This window comes from Neodiprion pinetum, chromosome 6 (genome assembly GCF_021155775.2).
Source record: "Neodiprion pinetum isolate iyNeoPine1 chromosome 6, iyNeoPine1.2, whole genome shotgun sequence".
In the NCBI taxonomy this organism is placed as follows: domain Eukaryota; kingdom Metazoa; phylum Arthropoda; class Insecta; order Hymenoptera; family Diprionidae; genus Neodiprion; species Neodiprion pinetum.
The window spans coordinates 7,265,550-7,288,658 of NC_060237.1; the positions used below are offsets into that span (position 1 = coordinate 7,265,550).

At 41.8% G+C, this 23,109-nt stretch overlaps 3 protein-coding genes across 13 annotated transcripts in view; 1 reads left to right on the forward strand and 2 right to left on the reverse strand.

Moving 5' to 3' along the window:
- LOC124222008 (ankyrin repeat and SAM domain-containing protein 1A) overlaps positions 1 to 2,052 on the reverse strand; it is an 80,785-nt gene extending 78,733 nt beyond the window's left edge. For 3 of the 8 annotated variants that reach the window (XM_046632540.2, XM_046632537.2, XM_046632539.2), the window contains exon 1: positions 1,466 to 2,052. In XM_046632540.2, coding sequence (XP_046488496.1) covers positions 1,466 to 1,569 — 104 coding nt within the window. In that variant the 5' untranslated portion in view covers positions 1,570 to 2,052. The remainder of the gene's footprint in view (positions 1 to 1,465) is intronic. The other 5 variants (XM_046632536.2, XM_046632533.2, XM_046632532.2 and 2 more) reach the window with 3 other exon arrangements.
- On the forward strand, positions 1,738 to 9,388 carry LOC124222009 (transmembrane 7 superfamily member 3). 2 transcript variants are annotated; one of them, XM_046632541.2, is made up of 8 exons: positions 1,742 to 2,001; positions 3,070 to 3,417; positions 3,743 to 4,011; positions 4,198 to 4,372; positions 4,514 to 4,681; positions 6,005 to 6,157; positions 7,245 to 7,505; positions 7,620 to 9,387. In XM_046632541.2, the coding sequence occupies exons 1-8, from the start codon at positions 1,899 to 1,901 to the stop codon at positions 7,901 to 7,903; spliced, it is 1,761 nt and encodes a 586-aa protein (XP_046488497.1). In that variant the 5' UTR covers positions 1,742 to 1,898; the 3' UTR covers positions 7,904 to 9,387. The 2 variants fall into 2 exon arrangements, with proteins under 2 accessions (XP_046488498.1, XP_046488497.1); XM_046632542.2 differs by lacking the exon at positions 3,070 to 3,417 and having other exon boundaries at positions 1,738 to 2,001; positions 7,620 to 9,388.
- Positions 9,389 to 9,488: 100 nt separating this feature from the next.
- toy (twin of eyeless) overlaps positions 9,489 to 23,109 on the reverse strand; it is a 35,239-nt gene continuing 21,618 nt past the window's right edge. For 2 of the 3 annotated variants that reach the window (XM_046632545.2, XM_046632543.2), the window contains exons 8-10: positions 20,421 to 20,647; positions 19,722 to 19,978; positions 9,489 to 13,320 (exon numbers count right to left, since the gene is read on the reverse strand). In XM_046632545.2, the coding sequence (XP_046488501.1) occupies positions 13,232 to 13,320; positions 19,722 to 19,978; positions 20,421 to 20,647 (573 nt within the window). In that variant the 3' untranslated portion in view covers positions 9,489 to 13,231. The remainder of the gene's footprint in view (positions 13,321 to 19,721; positions 19,979 to 20,420; positions 20,648 to 23,109) is intronic. The other variant, XR_011177524.1, reaches the window with a different exon arrangement.

The window sequence follows — 23,109 nt, forward strand, 5'->3', positions numbered from 1 at the left end:
GAAATGTTTATCAGTTGGGTGCACGGTAACTGAGCAATTGATATAAAAAAAAACTCAAAATTTTAAATAGTTAGTATCTCATTTAAACACTCACTTTCACAGATAAGAATCTATGTCTTCATTTCTATCTATCTTTATCCAGTAAAGAAAAGAAGAGAAGCGACTGCTAAAAATGAGCTAACGAACTGCTGGAATGAAACTCGTAGAACGAGAAATACCTTGTATGAAATAAAGAAAATGACATATTACAGCGACCAACCATCGTTTTAGAATCATAAAAACGTCGATGTAATTAAAGCTGTTGTTACGAGGCACTAAAAAGGTCTCGGAGACATTATCTGGGGTGAAATTAGGCACACGGTTATAAAAATAGACCCGGTTATCTCGCTCTACAAGAATAGATGCTGCATAGCAAGTTTGCACTGAAAACCGGCGGGGTTAGGCTGGATTATAATTCATAGCAAAAGACAACCAGTTTTTTAACACAATCAGCATCGCATCGTGTGTTCTTTACTTTGATAAAACAAAGCTTCCATCTCTTTCAAACCTGTAAGTCATAAGTTCAGGAAGTGTCCAAGCGACAGATAAACATGACTCACTTTAAACGCTCGGTGACACTCCACAGGGAATCCCTGATTGTAAGTGGAGCAATAGATTAAATCACGCGTCATGTGATCACGAGTGCTCTGGACTTGGAACTGCACACTAAAAAAAACTATATGAAAATATTCAATCATTAAAACAATAAGCTGAACCTGACGCTGCATTTCTTTGAATATTCCCAGTTCTCTAACAGGGAGGATACGGCATAGAAATTGTTTACGACCGAGGAATGTTGAATGCTAGGTAGGTAAATATTTAATTCTACCAGATAAGATACGAACGAAGAGAGTACAAAGTTATCACCAGACGAAAGATGAACTATATATGAGAGAAAAATTTAACTCGTAACATCGTAAATCAAGAACTTGTAGCCCCATCATCGATCGAAGCTGTAAAATGACTAGAATATAAAGTAGCACAGCGATAATCTGCTCAATAAATTTTCCTAATTTCCAGTAACGACGGACAATAACTCCTAAATTTTCCAGAGTGACCCGAGACCCCAACGACGACCTGCGTACAGTAAAATTATTGCTGTCGAGCAGAACTTTTCGCAGAAATAAATTCCTCGCAAGTGATGCAATAGGTCATCAATTCGAATTCGGAATTAGGTTTTAAAAAAACGGGTATTTTCTCCAGCGGATCAGTGACAGAGAACGAACAAGTGGGCAGGGGATTCTGTCTGGCTGTAGAAAGCGGGCAATTCGGGATGCCGAGGGGCTTGATAATCAGGTAGAAGAGGGGCGAATATCGCAGAAAAATCTTAGTAAAAATGAATTGGCCAGAATCCCGAGTAGGCGCGGGATGCCGGGAAGAGAGCAGCGTTGACGGGTGTTAGGCGATAGGAGACTGAGACACCCACCTTGCTAGCGGACCACTCCTCTTTGCTCGCTGTCCCAATATCTTCTCGACGACGGTGACATTGCCTCCTCGAGCTGCTTCCAACAGCTCCTGGTCCTTGCCCATGGCCCATTTACACTGAATCACCCACTGTATACGCGCACTTGTGTATCGTTTATTCCGTTTTACTACGTTAACTCAAATTTCATTGATCCAACACCGCCATATTGGAACAGACTGCCGCCGGTGGCGCTCTCTTACGTCGCCGAGGCTAACTAAGGAAACATCTGACGTTCGCGTTTCGGGACGAAGTGACAGGTGACAGCTACGATTGCCGCACGCCTGCCCCTCTGACTTGTTTACGTTTCGTCAAAGCGAGCGCTCTCTCACGCTGCAAGGTCGTGCAATTATTCCCTACCTTTCGTCTCGAGGATTTTTACCGACTCTCGAAGGCGATGAGCCGCGGTTCTGCCGCCGCTCTCTTGCTCCTCTTCCTGATCGCGGCAACTTCGTCGGTCACGAGCAACAACGCCGACCCGAGCAGTGCCAAGCCGATCGGTAAGTAGATAACCTCCAATTTTAAATACGGGAGGACAAACACGACGTGCTGTTCGCTCAACGTGGACTAATGTTACTCAATCTCCGCTGTTTTTCTACGCTCCGCATCGCGCCTCGTCGTCGTGTCGTCTCTCTCTCAAACAGCTGTGAATCACGCTTCGCGGTATTCATTCGATTATTTAAGTCTGGCTGACGAAATAAGCGAGGCTTTAATGGCTTTCGGGAAACGATTCGAACGCTAGTTGTTCTTTTTTTCTTTTTTTTTTATTAATTAATTTTACTCGTAGTCAAAACTCAGGGAAATTTTAACTCGAGTAGTCTTGACGTGACTTCAACGAGAATAATAATAATGCACTATACACGTTCTGTTTCGGAGATAATTTTATTTTTTTATACCTACCGACGCGAAAACAGTGTCTGAATAACGTGAATATATTGTTTCGATAATTTTCTAGTGGTCAAAAGATAAAAAAAAAAAAAAAAAAAAACTGCGAACTGTAAACACATCCATGGAAAAGATAAAGAGTGAAAAATATATTTCGCGCTACTTTTAATTCGTCTCATTTATTTACTCCATGGATCTGTAACAGAATAAACACTACTGTGTAGGTATATCTTCAAAATTGCCACGTACAATTTTTCGAAAAAATATGTTTTTAATCATTTAATCTCTCTGTAACAGTTTTGTATTTGTTTCAATTTTTTTTTAATCCGAAAATAGCACACCGCAATTTTAGAAAATGTTCTGTAGGCTTATCCACACTTTCTTGAAAATTCAAATAAAGACAAAATTCACAGCTAAATAAATACAGTTCTGAAATTATAAGAAAAATATATTTGTCGACCATTTCTAAATAAAAACTACAGCCTGAGTATTATCAATAAAATTATAGGTACACACAAAGAAAGTTTGACTGAAAAATATCGCAATAACAGTGACAAATCGATTTTTTCAAACTTGTTTAAAACTCCGCAATTGGTGTTCAGAAAAAGTTGCAACAGCCGTTCAATTGAGGTTTAGGAAAATTAAATGACCCATCTGACACGAGTATTGAACCAATTTTTCAGATACAAAAACGGTGACGATATCTTTGGAGAATTACGACAAATTTTACAAGAATGAACAGGCATTTACCGAGCTTATCATTCTCGCGGAAAAAACAGTCGTACAGACGATCGAAGTCGTTCAAATTCCAGACGTCGTATCGTTTTTAGTCGTTCAAATTCACACTTACCAGTACAATATCAGTTTGGCCTACGACAAAAATTTCTCACCGAGAAGATACACCTCTGGTACAAATCTCGGTCTTGTTATTGATCTAATTGGTGGTCAAAATACCGCCAGCACTTATGTCAAAAACGAGAACGTGGTGGATGTTGAAGCGATGGTAGCAGTGGTGGCTTATACTGATGCCGGTGAGTATGACACGGTCATATTTTATGGAATTGCGTAACGCGAAACGTTCGTTACTCCTTTTTCACACCGATTCGTTGATTCGTTTTTTTTTTACTAAAGAAATAGAAATAAAAATTGTGTCAAAGACTAAGAAGACTCGAGGATGCGATCGTACAGAGTTCCCGAAAATATACTGCACTTGATTCAAAGACGCCAATTGTCTCCTTTTCTGATAATTTTTATTTTTTATTGATATATGAAATAGTAATTAACAAAGTCCCGATCCAGAACATTTATGCATCCTATTGTACAGATGTTTGGCAAATGAATATTTTTCCGATGCAGCGCCAGTGCCTGGAGGCTGCAATATGGAATTTGAAACGGAAATAGCGCCTTACCAAAAACTGACGATAAGCGAGTCGTCGGTAAAAGTGGCCATGCAGCAGGCCGCAAGCCCGAAATTCGAAGGGTTGCGGGTACCTTGCGAGAGAAACGGTGTGCTCCACGAAATGTACATGATGTTTTTACCGGAGCAAGATTTCAGCAGCGTTACATACTTCGACGCGGTCCGAGCTGTCTTGACCGTCGAGGGAATCAGAGAAAACGGCAGAAAGGTACGAAGTCGGAACGAATTGATCATACGGATCGGTGCCTCTTTTTATTACCGTATTATTACTTTTATTTTCTTACCCGCTGCGCGTCTGACACGCAGAGGAAAAACGATAAGGCGCTCTCTAGCTTCTCTCTAGAAGCCATCTCTTATTTTATTTACCCCCTACACCGCCACTCTCATATGCTAGATTCCGTCTTCTACGAGTGGGTCAAAAATGAGACGCACTTACAGTGCTTATCCAGGTACAGGGTCACTCTACGCGGCAATTGCCATTATCGACAACGACACTGCTGCTGCTTACGTACCGGCGTTCACGTACGCTTGTAGTCCCCTGTACTGGACAGACACGTGTCAAGTTTTAAGTACGTCAAACCGCTCTGCATGATATCATGAATACTTTCATCCAACAGAGACGCACGTGATAATTATTTATTATTTACTATTTTCCAACGCCGGTTTTAACACGAGTCGCAGCTAACGTCACTGTATTATTCGCATTGCAGCCTCGTCCTTTTCTAAGGTCCTATGCGCACTCACCCTATTTCTCGGATTCTTCGCCACCTTTTTCGGACACAAATGGTTCAAGACCGAAATGTTCTTGCTGGGATTTTTGTCGGGAGGAATCGTTAGCTATATAATCGTAGCCATTTTTGGAAACTACCGACTCGCAGGTAATTAATATACTATTGTAGAAATACTCTCGTGATATACGAAATTCATTCAAATTATTCAGACATGTCGAAGGACATTAGTTTATTAACCAAACTATTATCGTTGCTTTCGCATTATCCTCCCTTGATTTTTCTCTCTGAGTTTAATTATTTCGCAAACATTTGTACAAAAACAAGAAAATTTCAAACAGGACAAAGTCATTTCTTTTTAAATTAAAGTTCCTTTCGCTGAAATCCTACATAATAGCCACTCTGTCTAACACGAAAACTGATTGGAACATAAGGCTGAAATTAGTTAGAAAAATTCATTATTGCATAATTTCAGAACGACGTTCAAGGAATTAGCTTTGCAAATCATAAGTATATTTTATTTATCACGATTTACTAAATTTCCGACATTCCTAACGGTGCGAAGTAACGATTTTTCCTGAACATGCACCCTTACCGTAACATTGCTAACTTCATCCTCATATTTAAACCCACAGATATCTCTACTCTCCGCTCGATTTTCCTCAGTATAATTCGATTAGCCAAATGCGGGCGTTAGTGCACATCAAGGTTGCCTGCCGTAAGGCTACGTAGAGTTTTTTTGAGGATTTTACCTTTAATTTAATTTTTTCAGCAGACAAAAATCGACGCCTGACCGCGTGAAATAAAAGTTTTGAGAAGCCATTCGTTTTCATACTCGCGGTATAACGTAGCGTATACATAGCTTTATGTACGTGCTCGACAAAGTAGAAAATGATACCACTGTAGCTGTCGGCGTACAACGATCGGAGCCTGTAACAGGGGCTGTGAAGGGGTCGCACGACCCTCAGGACACTTCAGTGGACAATATTGCAATCTTGAAACTCTAGTGTATCGGCGAAGGCCGATGTAAAAGAAACGGAAAACTCTTCACGAGCCCATGAATCGATTTCCGTAACACAGAAGTTTTTCCCTTAGCGACTTTTAATGTTGGCCATTCGTTTTTCTCTTTCATTCTTTTTCTCGCTTTACTCGTTACTTGTCCGCGTTACGGTGATTCGAAAGCAATTTTTTTTCTAAATTTTTGGTGAATTGAAACGACGGTGTAGATTTGAATGAGTGTTTTTTTCTTGTTTTGTATCCGATAGCTTCGTTCTCGTCACAAAAACTTCACGGCTAAAATTAATCTCGGTGGAACAAATAAATTCGTCGATTGATATTGACTAATTAATTTATCAACACGAAGTAAACTCGCGAAGTCAGATACTTGCCAAAACCCTTCAAAGTACTTACAGAGACTTAATTTTGTGTATTTTAAAAGTCTGAAATGAATAACAAATCAAACTAATGTTTTAGGGAATATTGGAATACCAGTATTCGTGGGATGCTTATTGGGATTCGCGTGGCTCGGAGTTTGGTGGCTCTACGCAATACCGATTTTACCAATCATGCTGGCCACCTTGACTCTGGGCTTCATCGTGGCGAGCATCGCATACTTCAGTTCACCAGGTGTGTACCAAATTACGTAATACGTTGAATTTGCGTGTACTATCATCTTTATAAATTTTTCTAGACGCATGAGCAAAATAACGAAAAAATCCACGGGTACAAGATAATAAAGTTTCCGCTAAAGTTGGTACACCGGGTTTATGCACGGAGAGGAAAACGCGTCCCCTTTTGCTCAACACCCGCAGGACTTCGACGCCACATTTACACACGCATGCATTATATACCTATAGGTACATGCGTGAGCAGAGAGCGAGAGAGCGCCTTCTCTATCAATATTGTTCACTCATGCGGAAACCTCGCCTTCAATTCGCCCTCCGCCACCCCCCTTAAATAAAATCACCCTTCTCGGCTCGAGCCAAACCCTCTCCCGCAGGACGCAGGCCGCCTGGGGTCCCATGGAATATTGTAACCAGCTTGGGAGATTCACATTTACCTAATTGTGTCCCCGTGTTTATTTAGCGCTGAATCTATTTGGGCTACATGCCTTTATACACGTGTAATATGAACTGCCCCTGATTATTACGCCCTGCTGCAGAACCACCACGCGATTCCCACTCCTCTCTCACTTTTTCATTGCTAAAATCAACAGCATAATTTCAACGATCATTCGGTGGATCTACCGCTTCGCTTTTACCTGGTAAAACACTTTCGCGGTCCTTTTTGACATTCTCTTCGCTGCAGAACCCTGCATATGTTTTTTAAGTCCAACTTGTGACATCGAGATATTCTATACCTGCCGCCGGCAGCATTACGGATAAACCGAGATCTGATCTCTGATCTAGATCTTGAATGGCTGTGTCCTGGTACCCTGGTATCGCTTTTTCTCCCAGCACTTTGATCCGTTCCGAAATCTTCACGATATACAGCCATTCGAAAATTCTCGGTTGCAACTCTTCCGATAGTTTTTTTTTTTTTTTTTCTACCGCGACTCCAGGGCGGTGCAAATTACAATCGAGTAAAAATTTGAAGTACATATCACAAGCGCAGAGTGATTTAGTTGCACCTTATTCAAAGAGACAAGATGACCAGTTTTTTTTTTTTTTTTTGAAAATATATCGAAATGCTTGACAGTTTTCTGAACTTTTAGCCGGAGATCCTTACCTGGAAAATGAGACGAGCTTCTGGCTGATCTTCACCCTGATAGTCCTGTGCGTGCCGTTGATACTGAGCACGGTGATGAAGAGCGCGACCATCGTCTCCTGTGTGATCCTTGGATCGTACGCGGTGGTTATTTCGATCGATCACTACGCGGGTTCGAACCTCAAATACATCGTCATCAACGTCATGAGACGGGCCACTTCGCCCGGCTTCAATCTCGCCGTCGTTCATCCACCTTATCAATTCAAAGGTAAAAAATAATATAGACACCGTTCTATCTTCCGTCGTCAAGTTTCGACTGTGTAAAAAATAATCACTCAACGATATTCAAATGTTATTGCCGTTTTTCATTTACCGTTTCCAGACATATGCCTGACGCTTTTCTGGGCAACATTAGCGATAGCTGGTTTTTGCGTTCAGCTCTATCAAAATCGCGGAAAGCCACCGTTTCCCCCGGGGATGTCCAGCTTGCAGGGAAGCCGGATTCTAGTCACGGAAAGAACGCCGTTGCTAGTTGAATCCAGGATCCCCGTAGTGACGCTGCGGGACGACGACGACGACGACGTCTTCTATTCGCCGGACAGAAAGTGGTACAGCGGTATTCTAAAAGCAGTCAGAGGGCGCAAAGAGTCTCCCAGACATACTTGACATGACCTGACTTGATATATCTTACCCCGATCGTCCAGAGTTACTTTTTTGCTAAACAGATTATGCTCGAAACATCAGTAACTCCACGAGTTACCGAAAGGCGATTATTATTATATAAGTATCAAGTAAGCGCACACATTCGCGTATATATATATATATATATATATATACCTAACTATTTCAGTTAATACAACAAATCGAGACACTTTCTATCGAAAGAGCCGAAAAGAAACTTGTGTTATATTATATTTTATACAATATACACACGTTAAATTACTCGATAATCAGTTTTCTCATTAAATCGTGAAACGCGGCTCATCCTTCTCCCCGATCCAACCAAATCCTGCATCCCGACTCCTCGCCAAAACTCTTCAACATTGCACCGAAGCACCTATACCATAAATAATACTCGTTGATCCCATAGAGGTACGTAGAGGGCTGTACGAGATGTTATCTCAAAAGTGCTTTCATTGTGGCTAAAGTGTTTGCGTTTAGCCTATTTCTCGCCCCCTGCCCCCGGGCGTATTTCCCCCTCTCTCCATCTCTCTCTCTCTCTTCTCTAGTTTCTTTTTACCTTTTAAATTCCGTTTTCGAGCACGTATATAACTCGGCCGTGTGAGTGAATCGCGCACCCTTTTTTCCTACGCCTATACATATACATACACAGAGTGCAGGCGAGTTGTTTCGTGCGGTATGATCCCACCGCCGCCGTTAACACGTCTTGTATTGTGCCGACTATAACAATGACTTGGATGGTTCCCCCGGGGGTGAAAAGAGGGAAGCCCCCTCATCTCCTCGTGCGAGTCGTCCGGAGCCGGCGAACCCCGTTTTAGTAAAACGTTTCGCCTCGTGGAAAAGAGGATGCCACCGCGGCGAGTGATTATCCTCGAAAAGATCCTTGGGGGCTCACGCCGGCATGAAACGGGATTAGAAAAGACCTTTTCATAAGTGCACACGGGCCTTTATACTCTTCGGTGTACGCCTTCTCGAGTTGGTGCCCTGCGCACAGGATTTTCAAACATTTCTCATAGGCGTTTATTTACGCTGCAGGCCGAAAACCAATGTCTATGATTTTTGTAAATTTGCGAAAAATCAGCAGCCGTATCTATTCGGGCATCAATCCTGTATTGACCCTGTAAATAATGAGATATTAAATTCACATCGGAATCCTGATGTTTCTTATTTCATTTGAATGAGAAAAAATTTCAACTCTCAATTGATATGAGTTTCAAAAGCTTCAAGGTTTTATATTTTTAAAACCTATAAAGTTGGATCGTAGAGTTTGGAACGTGGAAAGGTCTGTGTGGATAGCCTGCATCTTTTCGCGTCAACGATTACAGACTATATCATCACAACGGTGTTAAAATGAATTAATAACATTTATTGAATCGAGACAGTGACACCTAACAATGGTTTCTATTCGCTACTAATTACAATTCTCTTATGGGTAATCACAGCAACAATATTATCTCAATATTCACAACACTTACATAGATTACTGCCGCAATAATAATATATATATATAATATGTATATTTATATATATTATCCATTCTCGTTTAATAAATTTATTTATTAATCGTATGTTTTTGCTTTTTTTTTTTTTGTTTTTTTGTCACTTTGCTTTTTATCAATTTATTTATTACACTTTATTTATAGTTCGTAAGTGAATTTTTGCATATCACTTCCATGTTATACATTGAACATTATCATACGCGAAACGTCCCAGTCAATCTTCTCCTTAAAAACGATGATAATACTCTTCAAATTACGCACTCTTGATTTGATTCAAGTATTAATAAAAAAATTTCATATTCATTGCGTCAATATTTCTCACTAATACGTTCATGAATCGTAAATGAAATAAATATTGAAGTTATTGTTGACACAGCCAAGAATTTTCACAGAATCACTGTAAACTACTGCGACATTTGATAAATCTGCGAGCCCGTAATCGAAGAATATAGTCGAGGCATATGAATCTGTCAATTGGAAATCCTCCATATGAAGAAAAGTTTTCAGGATAAAAAAGAAGGAAAAATATTGGCGCGCATTTTACACAGTAACAATTTATCAGTTTCATTCGAATTTTACTCTCGATAATTACTCGCGTCAGTGTTTGTTTTAATCTAAGGCTGAATGAGCACAATTTAGAGGACAATTAGGCATCGTTATCACAAGCGTATGTACGTAGGTTGCACTGCATGCTTACCATTTCGCTCGTACATCGAGTAATTAGCAACAGGTTAAAGTGGTTTCATGTGTCTGACACGTGTCACGCATTAAGTTAGTTCAGGACGGCTATGCGTCAAGATTGTCGAAGGGATCCCTGTTTAACACGGAAGTATTATGCAAGATGTGTGTGTGTGTGTGTGTTTGTGTGTGTTACAATTTGACATAATCGACTGGAATGATCGAAGTATCAGAATGCCGAACCGAAAGCGACGCTGCATATAGAATTATCTGTTTCTTTTTTTATTATATACGAATATGCAGCCAAAGTCTGTTTCCAATTAGAACTTTAACTTTGTTATTCGTTAATTATTACGTTTTCTTTTCTCCAAAAATATAAATTTAAGACTAATGTACATTATTTTACTTTACTTTTATTTTATTATTTTTCATCGTCTTTGTTTTTCTTCTTGTTCCTCTTCTTCGTTCATCTACTGTACGTATAGTATAATAATAATGCGAAAATTGTGTTTTCAAAGAAATTGCATCGGTTAATTAACTGACCGTAAATAATGTCAATGTAAGTAGCTCCTGTGGGTATTATAATAATCATCAATTGCTTCGCTGTACTGTCACGTGTTTTATGCACGGATGATTTTGACACACTCTATGATATTTCGATAATTATAATTATAATAAAACACAACGATTTACTGTTTCTGCTTTCCTGATTATCTATTGATTGGTAGTAGTTACGGGTAAGGTAAGGTAGTTAGGTAGACAGGTAAGTAACGTCACCTAAATTCACACAGAGCTGATCGTCCCTACACGAATTTATCACACGACTCTCTCTCAGCTAGCAGAAATTGAGGGGTAATAAAACTCACAATCAGATACCCAGGGAATTGCAATCCACGAGGCGTTAACACCGGCGAAATTCATTTCAAGAATGAGAAAATAAAAAAAAATTCAGTCGAATATCGCTACCGGAAAATCAATCGCGAAAGTATAACTGATACGAAGCGATGCTAAAAATTAATAAAACGAAAAACGACATTTGTACTAATAGATTCAGACTCGGACCGTTCGAACTTATGCATATTTAGGTAGACGTTGCAGAGGTATAGGTAAAAACGTACGTTATATATAATGGTGAATCGAATTTTATCGAGTCGAGCCACGCGTTAGATTATCACAACGAAGAAAAAATAATAATATTGTCAAGTCCAAGAAATCATACGTTTCAACATTCCTTGAAAGATTATATCTATATTTCATAAGATGAAAAAATCGATTTGACTCGGGTTTGTTTTTATTGCAACAAAGAACTGTTTTCGTGTAAGATCTATCGAAATTATTATTTCCTTGGATTCGTTATCAAATTTTCTTCGATTGCATCATGGGAAAGAAAATACACTGAATATTACCTAGATTATAGACTACAAGTTTACTGTAGGTGAAATTATTCTTTCCCCCTAAGTATTTGCCTTTTCTTCGTGTGAAGACGACCTTCGATTCAGCCGAAGAGGTTGTAAATCTTGGGAACTGTATATTATATGTAATAACTGGCATTCGGTATATAAGGTACTATTATTTAAATATATATATACAATGGCAATGTTAACTATATAATTATAATCATATACACTATAATATATCGACTAAACCAAAGGTAACAAATGCTATGTCATATTATTATTATACAATTTGTAACTGAAGACAAACGGTTTTTTTTGCTGTTCTCGTTTCCCTTTACTTGTCAATTTTTTTTTTCAATTTTTCTTTTTTTCCTCTGATATTATTTCTCTTTGTCTCATTTAAAAAAAAAATCAATATGAACTAAAAGAAATTTTTTTTTAAATTGACAACCAACGATCGACGGCTAAAAAAATAATTTACCGGCAAGAATGGTACGTCAAAAATTGCTTTGGGATCCAAAGCAATAACCATAAACCATCGTTCTGAGATCATTGAAGATTTATCGAAGTATCCTGCAGCAAAAATTATCTGTTCGAGCCTGTTTGTTGCAAAAAAAGAAAAAAATATGTCGTTGTATATAACCGACTGTAAATAGCGTAGCAAAATCGATCCTGCATCGTGGTTTTTGTGCGATTATTAAATAAAAATGCTTGCCGATTGTGTCCGGCGAAAAACAAGCCGGAGAAACAATTTTTTTGCGATACTTTCTATCGGCATGGAAAGGGAAGAATCCGTCGATCTGTTCGACAAACTTCCGCGATGACTTCGAAAACGGACGATCAAAAAATGCAAAACTGATAGAACGCGGCAGCCGACTGAAAAAGTTTTTAAAAAAAATTTCTAACTGAAGAAAAATTTATAAATCTTGTTTTAAATAAATACGTAAACTGGGAAAAACATACTCGTTTATTTGGGACAATTAATAAGAAGGATAAAGTATACGTTTGTCGGTAAAGCATTGAAAATAGATTTATTTCCGGTAGAACCGGAAGTTCAAATTAAACGAGGTATGGCAATTTTTCATGCCCATCGTTTCGTTGTAAAATTCCGTAAATTTCGGATGTTTTCATTCAGCCGCTTCCGAGATTATCGCGAGAATTTGTCGGGACAACCGGAAGACGGACTTTTTTCTAAAAGCCTTGTTTTTCGGATTCCAGAGGTTCGAAAAAGTGATTTCCGACCGAAACCAATTCTAGCTTTCCTTACATTGCCAATGGCGATGAGAACTAAAATACTCACACACACACACATATATATATATATATATTTGTAAAAAAAACTTGCCGATTTCACCGCGCACGTCGATCGCTGGAAGTAAAACGTAACGTATACGAGTCGTTAAAAAAAACGTCGAGTATAGGTGTAGGTATTTAAAATATTATTTGGTTTACCCTGCAGGTTGACCCGGGCCTCTCGCGAATGTCGGAGGTCCTAGTCGCGGCTCCGTTTCTCACTCGCTACCGTCTGACGTGTGCGTCGAGGTAGTCGCCGGCGGACTTGGCTGATGCTGAGGGTGCTGGGAGTGCTGAGGGTGGTGCTGAGGATGGTGCTGGGGGTGCTGCCCGGCGAGGCCAAGGGTTGCGAGCAGCGGTCGTGGGACTGGGGCAGCTGGAGGATGTGGCGGCGGGCTCTCCTGGCCGACGAGGAGACTCGTCGCCGGGAACCCGAAGAGCTGTGATCACTGGAGCCGTGGCCAGTAGTTGCCGGCGAGGTCCGGAGTCTGCGAGGGTATCTGAACCGGTACCGAGACTCCCGCCGATATCACGCCTGGAATTAGACAATTGCGAAGCCAAGGTACAACGATATCCAGAGTTGGCGGTATTACAGCAACGACGATGACAAAAACAACAACAATATCGAGTTTTTATACACCGGAATTATATTTGGCGTATCGATCAAGCTGGATCGAAGTCGTGGAATTAACGAATCCTGTTAAAGTTAGGCACAATTGATAGTTTGTGTAACGAAATATTCGTGCTACATCGTTAAAAACATTTTGCGATCATACTTGTGTTAATCAAACGAAACTTCAAACTATAGACACATCATTTTGTATACAACGTTGGCAATGCAGGGTTTCGACGATATTCAATTGTACAATCTTCATTTCTGTCACACTTCAAATTTCATTCTCTCATACTCTGGAACGAACTGCAAAATATCTCCGAGTTTCGACTCTTCCTCGTTTCTATCAGTTTGCGAAAATTTCGCATACCTATATAATGTATAGACAAGCGATCCATCCACGGATTTCTTGTTTTTTTATATTCCGTGAACATTCATCGGCATACACAGATACCGCTGCGCGTACAAGTGCGGCAGTTTATCACACGTGGGCGACGTGGAATTTTCTTTTTTCTTTTTCTTTTCCCCTTTTTGAGTCGCACCCTTCGCATGGCTAATATGCTGCGTGTACAAAGTGTAGAATGAGGGTGTGGGCTGGGTGACACTCCGTGACTGTATAACTCTCTCTTTCTCTCTCTCATTTGGCGGAGACGATACAAGGGTTGAAAAATGATTGATCACTGCCGGCACGTAGCGTTACGTAAAGGCGTAACTAAGAACACATGAGAGTAGGACACGTCGTATATGTATACCCCTACTGTGTCATTGTTGCGAGGCAATGGTCCAGCTCGACAAGTATTTGCGACTTCATATTATATAATATATTAGTGTGTACGAACGGGGATGTTATTACGAGGGGATGTTGTCACCGTAATATAAGTAATAACCGTTGATACTCGAACGACCGAAACTACGCGAAGGGTTGCACTTACCACAGATCTCTCTATACGTATACATTTAATACTCGTAGCTTACCGTATAAATATCTATTCAATCCATTAATTCTTCCGTTTCCTCTGCATTTATACGTAACATTTGCCGTGTTATGTGTATAGAACAATTGCTTCGGTAATAACCTGTAGAATACAGTAATCGAATACTTACGTTCCGTACGTGTTACATAGGCTGGTTTTCTCACAACTTTGCGGATTTTGGTTTCAATCGCCGATTGAAGGTGGGGGGGGGGGGGGGGGGGGAGTAACGAGATTAACAAATTGCTTTCGATTCGATTCTTACGGTGGATAAAACGTTGATTTCCAACACTATGCGCGTTAGGGTGTAACAAAAAAAAAAATTCAAACGTGGATCAAAATTTCGGTAGAGCATCTTAAATGTAATATCTCGACCAAATATGAGCTCTTTATACTGATATTTAGAGTTCGGAAATCGATTAGAGTTAGAAAAATTCTATCTCAGTATTTCTTTATAGAGCGTGGTATTTCCTAGAAGAATCTGTATTCGGATAGTTTATAAGCCAAGCCGTTTACGAGAAAGACAATGGAAAATTTTTCGATTTTTGAGTGTTATTTAAATGGAAAATGGAAAGCGTAAAGTATAGGCATCTCTAAATATCAATATTAAGAGCTCATATTTGGCTGAAATATTATGTTTGAAATGCTCTACCGAAATTTTGATCAACGTTTAATTCACCGTAAGAATTGGATCGAAAGCAATTCGTTAATCTCGTTACTTTTCCCCCGTTTCAACCGGCGTTTGAAAGTAAAAGCTGCCAAGTTTCACAAAACGAATTTACAAAATTGATCGTAAATTTTCTTACGAAATCGCATCGGTAGATTCCCTCTCCCGGGTGTCATACATCGATCGCAAATATCACCAACTCTATTTCAATGGTGAAAACGTACCTTAAGAGTTATACCGTAAACAAAAAGATTACACGTGCAATGGGAACCTGTCGATGAAGAAAAAAGCTTGGTGGAACGATTGCGCGAGGAGAAATCCTCGAAAACGAATGTATTCGTTAAAACAAACCTATTAAATAATGCAAGATAAATTTGAACGAAATAAAAACTTCCGCAACAACGGCGTAAAGTGTGTCCAATGAAAACAAGCAGTGTTTTAGTAACGCCGGTATAAAACGAAAATATTATCAGGTACCGAGGTAGGTACACGTAACAAGTAAACCGGATAATTACCTCGAGCGCAACCGAATCGTAATCAAAGTCGAGGAGTGTGTTCATTCCAACGTAACCGAACCGGAGTTGAAATAACAAAACCCTTTACACATTCGGTTTCGTGGAATTCGCCTGACCCGAATAAAAAAAAAAGACAGAACTTAATAAGTGTACATAACATAGGTATACCCGATACGTATAAAAAGGTACGCGCATCCTCGAGATGAAAAAGTGGCGATATATTTTTTCGCAAAATTGGCGTCTCTTTTACCATCCCGGATCGCAATCACGCTTGTACTTTCCAGAGAACGTATACGTATACAACGCAGATATTGCCTATCCCTATACACATGTACAGATATAAGTGAACAAATGCCAAGAAAGGACGACCAAGCCAAGTGGAGGAACGGTCCCGGACGGGAAGTCGAACCCCTGAAATAAGTAACTACCCTGCGTAGGTACGTACATACGTATATCAACGTTGAAAAAAAGGGGAATGTAAAAAGAAGAAGAAGAAGACACGGATGGCTCTAACAAACGTCGAACAGACGACCAGAGACTTTGTATCGGCCGTCGCTCTCCGTCTGCAGAGCCGAGCTAGGGAATATCTGTTCGATGGGGGTGGTTGGATATTTGGTAGATGGTTATGTATTACATACGCGTGTTCGCCTTACATAGGTATAGGTGGGAACCAGCGCGTACATAACGATGGTTGTACATATGTACGAGAGTAGAGGGAGGGTGTGCAGGGTGCATGTACAGCGTGTGCCCTCTTCCTCCCGCCCCCTCCTTTGGCTTCGCACGTTATTGAGCGCTCGCCCAGGCGAGAGGCCGAGACCCAACCCAACTCCAACCCAACTCCAACCCAACCCGAGGTTCCACCGGAGGACGGAGCCTAGGGTTCCTCTCCTCTTCGCCGGTGCGCGGCTTTCGCTAAACGGAGCTGGCGGCGTGCGGAGGCCGCGAGAGGGTGCGAGAACGGCGGGGCGGCGGGGAGGAGGAATAAGGGAGGGCAGGGGACGATATTGCGGATAGGGGGAGTGACACACAAAGAGTGAAAATAGAAAATGGAAAACTCCCGCCCCGCGCGAAGCTTCACCGTTGGGGGGAGAAAACCAGCGAACATCCCATTCTGCGATTCAGCCTGCGGCGGCAACCCCTCTTCCCTCCCCCGCCACCCCTCTCCCCCCTCTCCTTCCCCCCATCTGCCTCTCCGCCCCACCGGCTCCGCGAGATTTGTTTTAAAATCCTTTTATACAATTCGCGTCCTTATATACGCCGCCGCGATTCTCTCTGTACACATACACGTGTCTGTGCGCGGGTGTGTTTAAAAAAAAAAAAAAGAAAGTTATATGATATAATTTCTTTGCACGCGGTTGTGTAATGCCTGGATGTATTAACATATATTGTATTATGTGTATATTATACCCCGCAAGTACGCGGCATGTCTGTAACTACGTAGGTACCATCGCATTTTTAGTCTTAGCCAGGCCGCGTTTCTCCCACAGTTATTATACACTTTTGCTTTTATAATATCCCCCCTCTATGTGTATAATATGTACGTGCCCTATGTACAGATTGGGCGAAACATATAACTTGACTACTAACGCGGCTAGACGCGCTATAATCCCTTCATCCGTGAAGCTGCTTGTTTTTTTTGTTCATCTTTTTACGTTTGTAAGATACAATCGTCTAAAAAACTTGACGCTACGCGTAGGTGTAGTAGGTACTCGAGTACTTCGATGGAAAATTGTAACGTTGCGTCGTTATAAAATTCTTACTCTTGATACCTCGTTATAGCTATTCCGTGATGATAAAAACTACAAGCAATAATCGGAAACACTTCGAGGCTTGAGCTGAGATTTAAAACGAAATATAAAATCAATTCCGCGTTTAGATTGTTTTTTGCTTTATACCTTTGCGGTATACCCTCCCCCACATCCGGAGGTAAATTTCGAGAGAGCGATTTTCTACTTTCTTCAATTTCGTTTCCTCGTGTTTCACTAGAAACCGTAGGTTATATGATGAATATATCGACCATGCGTACAATTTACACGTATTTTTCACTCTCCGCATCAGCTGCAGCTGGCTTTCTAGACGTGTAAAGAATTCCGAGTGATTACCCGCTCCCGTCATTCTGTTTCACCCTCACTTCCTATCAATCTAGAATCAACGTGCCGGCGCAGAATCAACGATCCGCTTCGCAGTGGAATGACTGGAATTAACTTCTCGCGTGCATACCTACTTTTTTAGTTTAATATTTTGTTTTTTCAAATTTTTGGTACATTAATTAAAAAGCAGCCATCCCTATATGTTACATTTGTACAATATTATAAATCGTCGTTTGAACATAACGTAATCAATCGTTATTAGATTTACGTCTTTGACTAATTTCAATCCACATAATCACGACGCGTGATCATATTTTTGCGCAATTATACAAATACATGTTCGTAATGTCACACGAGCGATATTTATCGCCGAGAATGGACTTGCCCCCACGTTTTTTATCGAATTTTAACACTCCTAAACTACGTGCACGAGAGACAAATCGCGCTGCGCAGGCAACAAGTACCTTAAACCCATCTACCTTATATCCGCCTACCTACCAAGATAATAATGACCCACCTGTTCGTGAGCCATGAGTTACTCACAATTTGCAAGTGCAAGCATGAGGGTGCAAGCACGAAGGTGAGCAACGGCACAGAACTGCGGGATGGAGAGGAACGAAGAGGAGGAGTTTGAGTTGCATGCAGCGATGCGTAAAATAGCTGTATAACCATAGACGCGTTTATTATAGATCCGCACGGAACACAATATGCAGCCTGCAGGCTTTCCAAGCGCAGGCGTCAGGTTATACAAATTATAAATTCAAAAGAATACAAGCGTGCGAAACAAAAGGAAAGTAATAAACGTTTTACACATACCTATACATGCTTATATTACCAACCGCACACACGGTTATTATATTATATTAACTTTGCCACAACCGCCACATTATTCCTTCGTCGCAATTAAACTAATTATGCCGTATACATCATTCCGCATAACTAGACCGATACAATGCGACGCGTAATTATAACGCTGTAGGAGCTTTTATCCTTTCGGTACGCCATTGTTGTAACACGGCGATCGATTAAACTTTCATCCCGCGAACAAAATTCGAATCGTGTCGGTAGAATTGCGATATACGAGAAGAGGCGCAGACAGAGAGGATAAAAAAGAGACTAGAGTACGAATCGAATAATCGTTACACGGTATTACATCGCTCTTCAGCCGGCGATTGATTGATCACCCGGTAAAGCGCATTCGTACGTGTAGAACGTGCATCTACGCGAATGTTACTAATGAAATATGTAGTTGAAAATCAAGCCGCGTCTCGTACGCGTTACTATACACCGGTCATTTTTTCCCGTTAGGTATAATACATACAATATAGGCGGATGTTTAGCGGCGATTCGACCACTTTAATTGATCGTTATTTATCGGGTAGGTCCACAAGAGGTGGATGGCAGCGGCAGCTGAGACGGGGATAAAAGGATGGATGGATGGTTCGCAATTGCTCTCGCGGCGATCGTTAAAATTTCTGGTATTCTGAACGGCCGTGCACCACAGAAGGAGGTAGAAAGTGGATTGTTAATTGGAGTGTGGAAGGCCCCATTCTCTCTCTCTCATTCTTTTGGCTCCCTCGGTACGTATTATACCGAGCCTGCACCACAGCAGCGGGAACAGCAGCAGCAGCAGCAGCAGCAGCGGTGTTATCCAGGTTAAGTTGAGTCAGACAATTTTACAACGATAGCCAGCGCAACGAACGGTAAACCGCATTTCCGAAGTGGAAAATGCCCGCAGTTTACTCCGAGATCAATAATACGGAGGAGGGTTGGTGTAAATAAAGAGAATAAAAAGAAGAAAACAAAAAAAAAAAAGGGCCGAGGGATGACAAAGGGAGGAAAAAATCAAACGCCGAGCCATTGTCGTTGGCGTATTTCCTCCTTTCATTTTTTCCGCCACCTCCCCCCGCATAGTCTCCGCAATCTCGTTCCCTTCCGCACGGCACGCGCGCACGCATGCGAGAAGATGCGGAGCCGTCATCTTCCGATTCTTTCGTACAGACGTGTAACTTTTGCGTGCAACGATCACTGACTTCACACGAACGTAACGAAGAACGGAAAAGGGTGTTCTCGGACTTACCGGTCGCCGTCGATGTCGTCGGCTGATACGTCGCGCCTCCGGGACCAGCCGGCTGTCCCCCGGGAGTGGTCGGCGTTCCCCCATGGGAGGTCGGTATTCCGCGATGCGGTTGCGAGTGGGCCGCCGCGGAATGTGCGTGCGAATAGGATTGCGTTAGGGAGTGAAGTGGCTCGTGGAACACGTACGCCGGGTAACCCTCCGCTCTTTGCTGGAGGCAACTTCCGCCCATCGACCCGCCCAGACTTCCGGACATCGAGCTGCGGGGATACGGGAATACGAAATGATAAAGGCGTTACAAATTTTCACAATTTCTGTGACTAATTGCCTATTTGTGTTTTTTCTCTTCTTCTTATCAAAAATTATTCAAAAGAGACTCGTAATTGTAAAATGAACTTCAAGATGATTTTGTTAAAAATCGGAAACTTTCAATATTCGTTGCAACAAGTTCCGATACAGGTAGCCGAGGCTGGCTTGAACTGAGTCAAAGAAGAACGACTCGATTTTCTTTTTTCCCCAACCTAACTTGAGGAACTTTAACGATGTTAATATTTTGTGAAAATGATCGAATTAATAACACACGAACAACTTTAATTTCCATCGATTCCGTTTCACTCTAGCGGAATCAGAGGTGCGCACGACGGTTGAATTGCGTATAATTCGTAAAATACTCGTAAGAAAATTGTTGAAAAATATAGAAACCTGTAAGTGTCGGGCATCGTAGCGATCGGTTGGGGTATGGATGAGTACATGGCGTTGAAGCCGGCGTTGAGGGGGAGTCTCGGGGTTGCGGGGGTGGCTGCGGGTGGCGCGGATCCGTTGATACCACCCCCGTTACCACCGCCGACAACCTGGTCTACCGCCGCTCTCCTTTGGTTACGAAGTTTCTCTTCCCGTCGCCACTTTGCCCTACGATTGCTGAACCATACCTGCAAGAAAACCCGAAAACGGAACGGTAACGTTAATAAATTTTCGATTAATTATAATCTCGTTACACATACGCATACATATACTCTCTGCATGACCGGGCGATCGCATCTTTCGTGCCTGCAGGACAGCCTTGTAACATATAAAGCATCGTTCAGGTATCGCGTACCGCCATTTTTTTTTATCTTTACGGGACCCTCCCTTTCGCCCATAGTAACTCTACGCAACGTTCCTACGCTCTCTATACCGAATATACTACCACGTGCTCAATTCCGGTAATTAACAAACGACGTAAACATACATGTGATACAGTGCACTCTCTCGATAGGGGTTTATCTTTGAAGCAGTAATCTCTCAACACGACTGCTTAGCAAATGCGATGATTCTGTCATTTTTTTTAACCACAGGAACAAACTTATTCTTATTTCAACATACAATTTTTCGTGTAAAACGTTTACACGAATAATTATGTACGACAAAAAAAAAAAGAAAAGGAATACGTTGTTAAATAAATTGACACGCAAGTATATTTCCAGGTTGAAATAAAACGAAATGGGAGTATAACCAATGTAAACAACGTATCCGTGCCTGCACGAGAGGCCGGCTCTAACGAGACCTCAGATTTCTGGAAAATCGCTTTCCCTCTTGTACTGTTGTGGGCCTATTGAGAGAGTGCGCTGTATGTTATTAGCTAAGATATCGTGCAGCTAGGTAAGTGCGTTACGTTACGTTACGATATAATATCGATGACCGTAGATAGTACACGTATAGACTTGGTGCGTTACGCAATACTCGAACGACGCCTTGTTATACCTGTGAGTGTACATTCGTACCCAACCATCATGCCATCCCAATCACATTCACTCTTCGGCCAACCCATTGTCGCCCAAAATCAGCTAGCCGCGGCTAATACGCGGTGTCGATATTTCCAAAACGGCTGTTATAATTTCCGTCTACTCGGGCTGGGAGCTGTGTCTCACATTTCAAACAATGTTTGAAAGCTATCCAATTTCAGTATGACAAAAATATTTAATTCTACTATTTCGTATACCTATAATAATTAAATAGCTTTAACGGATTTCGATTTTCAATGTTCACCGAGTAACGACCTGCTCTTCCAGGTGATATATTTCAACCGTAACGCGGTTTTTTTTATAAAATCTCGAAAAATCTACGTTGTTGCCGAATAAAATGTGTCGGAACACTGACGCAAACCGATGTACGGAATGTATCGGGGAAAAAATTTTAAATCTTACACACAAGTTTTATATCCTCCGCTGGATGATACCGATAATGATAATAGTAATAACAATGACGACAATATTAAGACCTTTAGGCTAAATATCTATACACGTATATATACATAGTATATACGTAACGTAATAACGCGATGGTACGTCTATCATAACCGTGTAAAAGCGGTTGGCGTCCGCTTACTTAGAGACACTTAGGTGGGAAAACGCGGGGCAGAGTATTAAAGGGGGGTGATGAAAGAGATGAGAGAGAGAGAAGGAGAGAGAGAGAGAGAGAGTCACGGAGTCTCGAAATTATAATCGTGTTTATCGGCGCCAAAGCCGGCCATTGCGTGAGAGAAAAGAGAAGAGCCGCGTTCGAACTATAGAGCAAGGGGAGAGATTTGTAGGAGATAACGTGCGCGTCGCGAAATCAGTATAACCATGAGATATAGGTGGAAACCAGGCCGAGCAAAGGCCAATCGGAGTAGCGGGTCCCGTGGGATGCCAGGCCGGTTGCCATGGTTGCGTCCGAACCCTCTTAGGCTTTGCTCGATTCCTCTCACCGCGAGCCCAAGCCCGAGCCATATCTCCCTCTCCCTCTCCCTCTTCCTCTCCCTTCGCCGCCCTCGACGCGGCTCGAAGCCGTCCCTCTTTCCCGCCATTCCTCCTCGACGCGAGGAGCATGCCTCCTTTACTCTCTGGCGCAACTCTCGAGCCTCCTCTCTATCCTTCAGGCTGTGCTGCCTACACTTAGCAAGATCAATAACAGCCAACGAAGCTTGAAAACACGCGTCAACAGGGTCTTGGCACTGTTTGTTTGTTTGCCCGCCTACCTCCTCCTCCCCCCCTCCCCCCCCCCCCCCCCTTCGCCCTTCTTACTCGCTCTGTGCCGTGTTTGCTCGCCGCATACAGCGTCGCGATCCTCGTACCCTCCGAGTCTACGTACCCCATAGCATAACCCATAACGCGGACCCTCCGAACCCGGTCGCTGCTTCCATATTACCTTCTCCACGCGTCAAACACCGTTTCGAAACCCTTACAGCCTGACCGACGAGACGTGTAAATTATGCCCGAAGGCGCAAGGTACACCGGGCACAGCCAGCCTGACCTGAGACGTCGCGCATCTTTAACGATTAATTTGGCGATGACCGAGCGACGAATGCTTGCAGCCTACTGTTTCGACTTGAAATTTTTGCACTACTTGATAAATAAACAGTTTCGAACAATCG

Bases quoted from the DNA above. Each gene is read 5' to 3' on its own strand.
- LOC124222009 (XM_046632541.2), top strand. From the start codon at position 1,899: ATGAGCCGCGGTTCTGCCGCCGCTCTCTTGCTCCTCTTCCTGATCGCG. The intron at 2,002-3,069 runs GTAAGTAGATAA...CCAATTTTTCAG, and splicing joins GAGCAGTGCCAAGCCGATCG to ATACAAAAACGGTGACGATA. The intron at 4,682-6,004 runs GTAATTAATATA...CTAATGTTTTAG, and splicing joins TGGAAACTACCGACTCGCAG to GGAATATTGGAATACCAGTA.